This window comes from Vicia villosa, linkage group LG1 (genome assembly GCF_029867415.1).
Source record: "Vicia villosa cultivar HV-30 ecotype Madison, WI linkage group LG1, Vvil1.0, whole genome shotgun sequence".
NCBI lineage: Eukaryota > Viridiplantae > Streptophyta > Magnoliopsida > Fabales > Fabaceae > Vicia > Vicia villosa.
This window is the reverse complement of record NC_081180.1, coordinates 141,293,136-141,303,957: the sequence shown is the minus strand read 5'-3', so window position 1 is coordinate 141,303,957 and position 10,822 is coordinate 141,293,136. Positions and strand designations below refer to the sequence as shown.

Below are 10,822 nucleotides of genomic sequence, written 5' to 3'. Positions count from 1 at the left end.
AGTGGATTTGCCTACGTGGCACCACTAGAGGTGAGTTAATCCGCTACGATATTGCCTAAGTGGCATCGCAACCCGATCATACCAAGCATGTCGATGCTTTCATAACGCCAGCACGGAAACGCCCTTTCGGACCCTTGCTAGGACATCGCAATGGTAGCTCACGTGTATGCCTAGTAGCTAGGCCTACTCCGATTCAAGCATACAATGAGTCGCACACAAGATTCTCCTAAACTGGACATCATATCCAGGTTTGCCCTGTCAGTACTCCTCAGAAGTACACAGGATTCACCTAAACTGGGTGACCATGCCAGGTTTGCCCTGTCAGTACTCTCACTGGTACACAGGATTCGCCTATACTGGATGTCATGCCAGGTTTGCCCTGTCACTACCTCACACACAATTCAATCAGCAAACAAGGTATATCAACATACATATGCATTAGCCACACAGGCAAACAACTTCCGAATGTTCAACTCGAACAACGGAAAGTACAATATGATCATCACATAGCATATCAAAATAATGCATCAAACAGTTATTCACATACAGAGAATCCACATATTCATGATTATATACAACATTAGCATGTTCAAATACCAATGAAACAAGTCTCACACGACTAAGGAGACATTCGGTTCCCTATACGAAACGGAACTGTTCTCGGGGGAAATAGTAACATACAATTTCACTCTAAAAGACACACTAAGTGGGGTTCAAATATAATTAAATCAAGCATTCTGGTTTGGGGGCATATTTCATTAGATAGTACATATTACTCGCTTTCCAACGATATAAAGTTTGCGCGAAACGGACTTACGACGCAAAAGTTATGAATTTCCGAATTTGTGAAAAATCTGTCCAACAGTGATGTAACCGGTTACATGAAACATGTAACGGGTTACATGACCCAAAAACTGCGTTTTTCACACATGTAACCGGTTACATCAACCATGTAACCAGTTACATGACTGACAGACTCGAAAATTCTGCATTTTAAAGTCTCTAAATCCATTCCAATTCATTTCTAAGCAACACCAAATATTCTATAACATCTCAACTAAATTTCCAACATATAATAATGATCTAAGGTATACATTATCATCATGGAAACACATTCTTATCATTCAATCAAGCATGCCAAGATTGTATCACAAACTAAACCCTTAACATGCATTTTCCCCAAAACCTACCCAAGTTCCTATCTATGGAACTCACCATGGATCAAATGGAGGTTACACAATATTCATGTTGCCATGGTACTCTCCTCTTGCCAAAAAATTCATCTTCTTCATCATCAAATCCGCAGCCACACCTTAACACACAATCAGCATGGATCTCTCCACTTCAAACCTGCTTATCTCCCTCAAAACAGAACCCATGAACACGAATTAGTATATCAAATCGAAGAGAATTTCGTTAGCTTTCCAACGAGACCAGAATCGTTACAATCGGAGTTACGAGCAGAGAGTTATACCCGATTTAGTGGAGCTATACCAATAGTTGCGAAAATGGAACTTGCTTCATGAGTTCTTCTTCCTTTCTTGTTTTCAAGTTCTGATTTGCAAGCCAAACAATGCCCTAAGTTCATGCAATTAAATCTAATGTCCTTTGTGTCCACGTGCAAGCATTAGATAAGTCCATTATGCCCTCCAACTTAACCTTATTTACAACAATGCCATTTAGTTTGATTTCAACTAACTCCTTTGCATTTCTCTACTAAACTCTTTATCCCAACTTGTTCCATAGATACACATGCTACTTTCTTACTTATAATAATACCAATGTGTCCTCTAATTACCTTTTAACCAATTAAATGATAATTAACCGGTGTCGAAGAATCGAGGTATTACATTTTTAGTTAAAAAAATGCAGATATGGAAAATAAGATTACTGTTTGACTATAATTTAGTTTTCAATATTTTTTCTTCTTAATGTTTTTCTTCGTTAATCTCTTATTTTTTTTGCCACACCATCTAAATATAGTTTTTTATATGTCTAAATTATTTTCAGAAACACTGCTATATTGATTTTCAAATTTTAAACTATGATGTGAAATAAGTTTAAAAGACAAGTCAAGAATGACCAAATTTTGAGTTGAGACATAACAAATTTTAAAAATTTATGATTTTTTTCCTTAATTATTAAATAGTGTGTGACTTGTTAACGTGACGTAGAAAATACATATTACAATTCCTATTTCTATTGCGTTTATAATGGAGGTAAATATGCACCTTACTCATAGATGATTAAAGATATTAAAATAGGAAAGTATGAGAAATTACAATGAATATAAAATCAACATCAATTTGGAAACCAACATTATAATATTTGGTATAATTTTTTTTTAAAATGGTTAACTGATTCATGAATAATTGTCCTATAATTTTTGCACGTACAATGTTATGTAATTATCTTGTTGAAATGACTTTGAAATTGCATCCACATTATAATTAGTTTTAAACTACATGTTTATTTTTTTTATTAGATTTAAAATTATGGATAAATAGTAGATTAAACTTGTAACACCCCACACATATTTGTCTAGAATAATATGCATAAAGTATTAAATATGGTTTCATAAAGACAACAATTACATAACGTCGCAGCGGAAAGGTAATAGAACATCATTAGTACAAGGTACTAAAGCCGAATGTATCATGGCCAAAATGATAATACATCCGTAGTAGTACAATATCCAACAAGGTACTAAAAAGGCACGAAACAAAAATCAAAAGATAACATCTAGCAACAACGTCAAAGGACTAATCCGCCTTGCCTTTGCCATGATCTTGCCTCGAACCACCTGAAAAAGATAGAATTGGAATGGGATGAGATTACTAAATCTCAGTGAGTCCACCTATCCTATTAGTTCACTCGGATCTAAAAGGTGCATGCATAGAAATCGAATCCACCATTGATTCAGGGGTTATCCTCACATCCGGTACAAGTACGGAGTAAACAAGGAATTCATCCGCCATTGGACTCATCTTATACCAATACACAAGTATAATAACAAACAAGTATGCCAAAACCCATACCCATGTACGGGGAATCCAGAAGTGTAATAAACCTCGGCTAGATTATAGAATGAACGCACCCTCGATGGATTCGCCCACGCCTATTGTCAAGAGACTCGTACAAGCACACTGCAAGAGTAGTCAAGCGGGTTCGCACAGGCCTATTTGGCCGCGAGATGACATTAGCTTAAATGGCATCATTGTCCCGGTAACTACCTATCCGCACGTGTGTTCACACCAAGTACCGAACCGCCATCTTGACGCATGAGCCCACCGGGCGAAAGCCAAGTAGTAGTCTACATGACTTCACTAGAGGTGAGTTACCGAAAATGCATTGGCCTACGTGGCCACATAGTCCCACCATACCGAGCACGCAAGTGTGTTAACGCCAAGTGAGTAAAACCCCGTACGGAAACTCACGAGCACACTGCAACGGTAGCTCAGGTGGGCGACCTTTGATAACATCATCGGACTATTCTACGGACTCCATGGTCCGGGAAAATACCTCGACTTCATAGTAAGAGGTATATCCCAATCTAGCCCCCAGCCACTTCGATTCGAGCATACGTACAGACAACAAGCGTAAGATCATAATACAAACCAATCCGAATGTTTAACCAAAACATTTGGGTATCAATATATTTCCATGCTTTGTCTCATCATGGTATTCATATTCAATCACAAATGAATAGGAAAGAGTTATAGAATAAACATATTCAATATTACGTATAATATTTCAAGTAAGCAATCGAATGGAAATAATGGTAATGCGCGTCATAAAACATCACATACTAAACGTACATAATTGTACTAATGGTTAAGGAGGAGCTTGGTTACAATTAGGAACCCAGAACTGCTCTCAGGGAAAGAAAAATAAAATTCTGTTCAGCACTGGCCGCTTAGCGGGCTGTAAGCGGGCCTTCCAGTGGCGAACCTTAACTGTTCCTCCGCTTAGCGGCCTCACGTCCGCTTAGAGGGCTCGCGATTATTATTTTTCTCACAAACAACATCTTCCGCTCAGCGGACGGACTGGGTCCGCTTAGCTGGATCGCGAATTTCTGGAAAAATGCTCAGCGGCCATAGCCCGCTCAGCGGACCATAGCAGATGCAGAAAAACGCAGAACTCATCAGTTTTGTCCTGGGGTACCCTAATCCCTTAAATTCACCTGCATGCACGAATTAAAGATATATCCAGCCAGCACATGGTATGAACAAGTAATAAACAGCATCAAAACATGTTATTAGCAAGAATTTGGGGCATAATCTCTCAAAACCCTTAAACCCCAAAAGTTCCCAATTGAATCAAAACCCCATTTTCTATCTAGGGACTCACCTTAGGTTGAAGAAATAGAGCTGGAGCAAGGGAGATTTGGACGAAAATCAGGACTTCGGGACAGATTCTTGGACATGCAAGGATTAGAGTTCTTGGAGTGGTCTTCTTTCTCTTCTCTTCCTTTCCACGTTTCTATCCTTTTTCTCTCTTAAAAATCTGTTTTGTTCACAATGAAGAGAGATTTGCCTAAGCTAAACAATCCCTTATGTCTAATTAAGGGTACAAAGACTAAGATGCCCTCCAACTAGGTCCAAATGTCCAATTTGCCATTTAGTTCCATCTCAACTAATGTCATTTCTATTTATTCTAAAAAGAAATAAATAGGATATTACATTCTCCCCCCTTAATTAGAATTCGTCCTCGAATTCGAAAACTTACCAGAACAATTGAGGGTAGGATTCTCGCATCTCTGACTCAAGCTCCCACGTAGCTTCCTCAGGACGCGTCTCATCCCATAACACTTCTACAAGAGGTATCTCTTTGTTCCTTAGAGACCTGCTAGCATACTCCAAAATACCGCAAGGTTGTGGATCATAGGAGAGGTCTGGTTCTACTTCGACAGAATCCGGGAGGATAGGGCGGAAAGTGTCAGGCACGAACCTTCGGAATTGAGATACATGGAACACATCATGTATTCCCGATAGTGAAGGTGGCAACGCTAACCGATAAACCACTTTGCCTACCCGACTCAAAATCTGGTACGGTCCCACATATCTCGGACTAAGCTTACGCGTTTTGAACGGTCCTCCCAATCTCAATCTCGGGGTAACCTTCAAATACACGTGGTCTTCAACATCGAATTCCAAAGGCCTCCTCCTTTTGTCCGCATAGTTCTTTTGTCTATCTTGGGCTTTCTTAAGATTATCCTAAATCACCTTGACTTTCTCAGTGGTTTCTTGTATAACCTCCGGTCCAAGAATACTCTTTTCTCCCACCTCAGCCCAACACACAGGAGATCGACACTTTCTCCCATATAGAGCCTCATAGGGAGCCATACCCAAGCTAGCGTGGTAACTATTATTATATGCGAACTCTACCAAGGGTAAATGATCTTTCCAACTCCCACCTTCTTCCAGAATACAAGCTCTTAACATATCTTCAATCGTCTGAATGGTTCTCTCCGTCTGCCCGTCAGTTTGAGGATGATTAGAGGTACTCATATCCAGTCTAGTCCCCATTTCCTTATGGAACGTCTTCCAAAATCTCGAAGTGAACTTTGGATCTCGATTAGACACTATACTGGATGGTACGGCATGCAACCGCACAATCTCCGTTATGAAAAGTCTCGCGAGATGTATCACCTTGTGAGTCGTCTTTGCAGGTAAAAAGTGAGCAGACTTAGTCAACCTATCCACTATTACCCATATAGAATCATATCCGCCTCGAGCACGAGGTAATCCCACAATGAAGTCCATGGAGATAGAATCCCACTTCCACACAGGTATCTCCAACGGCTGCAGCATTCCGCCTGGTCGCTGATGTTCAATCTTAACCTGTTGGCAGATAGGACACTGTGCTACATATTCTGCAATCTCCTTCTTCATTCCTGACCAGAAAAAGTCTTTCTTCAAATCTTGATACATTTTAGTCGATCCAGGATGAATAGAAAATTTACTCTTGTGGGCTTCATCGAGAATCAAACGCTTCAGTTCTAAATCATTTGGTATACACATCCTTCTCTTAAACAAAAGGATTTCGTCAGGTGCTCAAGTGAAGTCGGGTATGTTCTCACTTGCTTGCAATTGTTCGTCATATCCTTGAGCCACTCGAATCCTCTCTCGCAGTTCGTTCTGAATACTCAAGTTACTAATCAGTACACCATTGGGTGTCCAATCGAACTGGAGGTTGAGGTTTCGAAACATCTCTAATAATCCATGCTCTAACATCATCAACTCTACAATCCGAAATTCCTTCCTACTTAAGGCGTCCGCTACTTTGTTAGCCTTCCCTGGATGGTATTTTAATTCGAAGTCATAATCTTTAAGATACTCCATCCATCTCCTTTGTCGCATGTTCAACTCTTTATGATCAAAAAGGTACTTCAAGCTTTTATGATCACTGAACATTTCGAAGTGGACGCCATACAAATAATGTCGCCACACCTTAAGCGCAAAGAATATTGCAGCAAGCTCAAGGTCATGAGTTGGGTAATTCTCTTCATGAGATCTCAGTTGTCGAGATGCATAAGCCACGACTTTACCGTCTTGCATCAATACTCAGCCTAAGCCTTTCTTAGAAGCATCACATAATACTTCATAAGACCGATTTGGGTTTGGAATCACTAACACGGGTGCAGTAGTCAACTTCTTCTTCAGTTTCTGGAAACTCTGCTCACATTCGGAGTCCCACTCAAATTCAACTTCCTTTCGAGTGAGTTTTGTCAATGGTAGCGCCAACTTAGCAAATCCCATGATAAATCTCCGATAATAACTTGCCAAACCTAGGAAGCTTCTGACTTCTGTAACACTCTTCGGTCGATCCCAATTCACCACCGCTTCTACTTTAGAAGGATCCACCGCCACGCCTCCCCCAGAGATGACGTGACCAAGGAAGCTTACTTCGGATAGCCAAAACTCACACTTACTGAATTTTGCGTACAATTGTTTCTCTCTGAGAGTAGACAACACAATCCGCAAATGCTCTTCATGTTCTTCGGGAGAACGAGAATACACCAAAATGTCATAGATGAAGATTACCACAAACTGATCCAGGTATGGTTGAAAAATTCGATTCATGTAATCCATGAAAACTGCCGGAGCATTAGTCACACCGAAAGGCATAACTAAAAACTCGTAATGACCATACCGAGTCCTAAATGCAGTCTTAGACACATCTGAGCTCTTCACCCGAATCTGATGATACCCTGACCTGAGATCAATCTTCGAGAACACACTGGCTCCTTTCAACTGATCCACGAGGTCATCAATCCGTGGTAAGGGATATTTGTTCTTTATGGTAACTTTATTCAGCTGACGATAGTCGATGCACAAACGCATACTTCCGTCTTTCTTCTTCACCAACAAAACAGGAGCTCCCCATGGAGAAACACTGGGCTGAATAAAGTGCTTAGCTAGAAGCTCTTCTAACTGGCTCTTCAGTTCCTTGAATTCAATAGGAGACATCCTATATGGAGTGATGGAAACTGGGGCAGTACCAGGGACAAGATCGATTGAGAATTCTGCCTCTCTTTCCGAAGGAAGTGAAGAGATATCCTCGGGAAACATGTCAGGAAACCCACACACCACCAGAATCTCAGACAATACCATTCTTATAGAAGGTTCTTTGGAAAGAACTAAAAGAAAAGATCTTCCTTGGGAAAAGAGATAATTAACCGCGCTGATCGTACCTTCTATCAACTTGGTAATTGCATCATCGGAAGAAGTCTCTTCTGCCGGAATGAATATGGCCTTTTCCTTACAACCAATATACACCGAATTAAGAGATAACCAATCCATTCCAAGAATGATGTCAAGTCTCTTGAGGGGTAAACAAATTAGATCAATCGGGAAGTCACAACCATTAAAAGACACTGAACAATCCTTACAAATCAGCCGGGCTTCCACCGTATCATCGGTCGCCGAAGAAATGACCATAGGATAGGGTAATGGAGTAACTTCCAAACCAAGTTGACAAACACATTCGGTTGAGATAAAGGAATGAGTAGCTCCACAATCAACTAAAACACATAAAGGTTGGTTGTTTACAAAACACGTACCCGCAATGAGATTGTTGTTCCCCTTAGCCTTCCTCGCATCTAAGGTGTACACACGTCCTGTAGTCATCTCAGGAGCCTTCTTCTTTCTAGGACAACGCGGAGAGATGTGACCCTACTCGCCGCATTCAAAACAAGTAACTGGAGCGAATCTGCAATCTCCGGTATGCCTCCTCCTACACTTGTCACAAAAAGGAGGCCGAGAGGATTGGTCACCAGGGCCTTGTTTCTTCTTTGATGGAGAATTGCGGGGCTTCAAGTGTTGAGTAGATCTTCCTTGGTCTCTAAAGTTAATCCTGTTTTGGTTCCTCTCTTCTTGAACTCTCTTCAAGCTGTTTTCGGCAACATAACACTGCCTCAAACATTCAGCATAAGTAGTGAACTCCCTCTGGGACACACTATGAGCAATGTCGGCCCTCAAACCCATCAAGAATTGATCAATCTTCCATAACTCACCAGGAGCATAAACAGCCTGTCGTGAGTAATCAGCCATATCTTCAAACTTCTCAGCATACTCAGAAACTGACAAGTTGCCTTGCTTAAAGTTATGGAACTCTCTTTCCCTTTGGGTTCGAACACTGTTAGGAAAGTACTTCTCCAGAAATGCCGCCTTGAAATGATGCCAGTCCTTAGGGATCTCCTGGGTAGTGAAATAGGTAGATGCGGTATTCCACCACCTAAGAGCCGGTCCCTTCATCTTTTGCGTTGCAAAGATCACTTTCTCTTCTTCATTACACTGGATTGCCTGGAATATCCTCTCCATACTAGCCAACCAATCATGAGCTACCACCGGGTCTAAGCCACCTGCAAACTCTAGAGGATCCATTTTGAAGAAAGCACGAAAATCTGGCTCTGTTGCAGCTTGTGGAACAGGAACTGGAGCAGGAGTTTGTTGTCCCTGCATGCCCTGCATCATTTGAGCCATCATCTGATTTTGCTGCATCATCTGTTGCATAATTTGTTGCCAAGGCATGCCTGCACCTCCGACTTCTTGCTCGGGCTCCACATTCCTAGTTCTGGGCCTTCCGGGACCTCTACGTTGCTCAGCCATCTCCCTGTCTGTCCTACACACGGAATTAAGTTGATCAGGCTCAATGCCATAGGTAAGACATACGGAATCATGCCGGCTATACACATATGAGGCAGAATTGTACTGCATTATGATGTGTCTCTAGCAAAGCCGAGAATCGATCTGCTCTGATACCAACTGTAACACCCCACACATATTTGTCTAGAATAATATGCATAAAGTATTAAATATGGTTTCATAAAGACAACAATTACATAACGTCGCAGCGGAAAGGTAATAGAACATCATAAGTACAAGGTACTAAAGCCGAATGTATCATGGCCAAAATGATAATACATCCATAGTAGTACAATATCCAACAAGGTACTAAAAAGGCACGAAACAAAAATCAAAAGATAACATCTAACAACAACGTCAAAGGACTAATCCGCCTTGCCTTTGCCATGATCTTGCCTCGAGCCACCTGAAAAAGATAGAATTGGAATGGGATGAGATTACTAAATCTCAGTGAGTCCACCTATCCTATTAGTCCACTCGGATCTAAAAGGTGCATGCATATAAACCGAATCCACCATTGATTCAGGGTTTATCCTCACATCCGGTACATGTACGGAGTAAACAAGGGAATCATCCGCCATTGGACTCATCTTATACCAATACACAAGTATAATAACAAACAAGTATGCCAAAACCCATACCCATGTACGGGGAATCCAGAAGTGTAATAAACCTCGGCTAGATTATAGAATGAACGCACCCTCGTTGGGTTCGCCCATGCCTATTGTCAAGAGACTCGTACAAGCACACTGCAAGAGTAGTCAAGCGGGTTCGCACAAGCCTATTTGGCCGCGAGATGACATTAGCCTAAATGGCATCATTGTCCCGGTAACTACCTATACGCACGTGTGTTCACACCAAGTACCGAACCGCCATCTTGACGCATGAGCCCACCGGGCGAAAGCCTAGTAGTAGTCTACATGACTTCACTAGAGGCGAGTTACCGAAAAATGCATTGGCCTACGTGGCCACATAATCCCACCATACCGAGCACGCAAGTGTGTTAACACCAAGTGAGTAAAACCCCATACGGAAACTCACGAGCACACTGCAAAGGTAGCTCAGGTGCGCGACCTTTGATCACATCATCGGACTATTCTACGGACTTCATGGTCCGGGAAAATACCTCGACTTCATAGTAAGAGGTATATCCCAATCTAGCCCCCGGCCACTTCGATTCGAGCATACGTACATACAACAAGCGTAAGATCATAATACAAACCAATCCGAATGTTTAACCAAAACATTTGGATATCAATATATTTCCATGCTTTGTCTCATCATGGTATTCATATTCAATCACAAATGAATAGGAAAGAGTTATAGAATAAACATATTCAATATTACGTATAATATTCCATGTAAGCAATCGAATGGAAATAATGGTAATGCGCGTCATAAAACATCACATACTAAACGTACATAATTGTACTAATGGTTAAGGAGGAGCTTGGTTACAATTAGGAACCCAAAACTGCTCTCAAGGAAAGAAATATAAAATTCTGTTCATCACTGGCCACTTAGCGGGCTGTAAGCGAGCCTTCCAGTGGCGAACCTTAACTGTTCCTCCGCTTAGCGGCCTCACGTCCGCTTAGCGGGCTCGCGATTATTATTTTTCTCACAAACAGCATCTTCCGCTCAGCGGACGGACTGGGTCCGCTTAGCGGGATCGC

General features: G+C 41.4%; 1 protein-coding gene across 1 annotated transcript; it reads right to left on the bottom strand.

Moving 5' to 3' along the window:
- Positions 1–6,566: 6,566 nt before the first annotated feature.
- Positions 6,567–9,035, bottom strand: LOC131655860 (uncharacterized). The gene is made up of 4 exons (XM_058925663.1): positions 8,519–9,035; positions 7,708–8,026; positions 7,400–7,617; positions 6,567–7,099 (listed from the first exon to the last, which is right to left on the bottom strand). Exons 1-4 carry the CDS (start codon positions 9,033–9,035, stop codon positions 6,567–6,569), a joined length of 1,587 nt encoding a protein of 528 aa, XP_058781646.1.
- Positions 9,036–10,822: the final 1,787 nt, after the last annotated feature.

Excerpts from the sequence above, each read along its gene's own strand:
- LOC131655860 (XM_058925663.1), bottom strand. The coding sequence starts at position 9,035 with ATGCCTTGGCAACAAATTATGCAACAGATGATGCAGCAAAATCAGATG. Across the intron at positions 8,027-8,518 it reads ACAGGCTGTTTATGCTCCTG|TTGATTGTGGAGCTACTCAT; the intron begins GTGAGTTATGGA and ends TATGTGTTTTAG. Across the intron at positions 7,618-7,707 it reads TCCGATGATGCAATTACCAA|AATGGTATTGTCTGAGATTC; the intron begins GTTGATAGAAGG and ends ACCTTCTATAAG.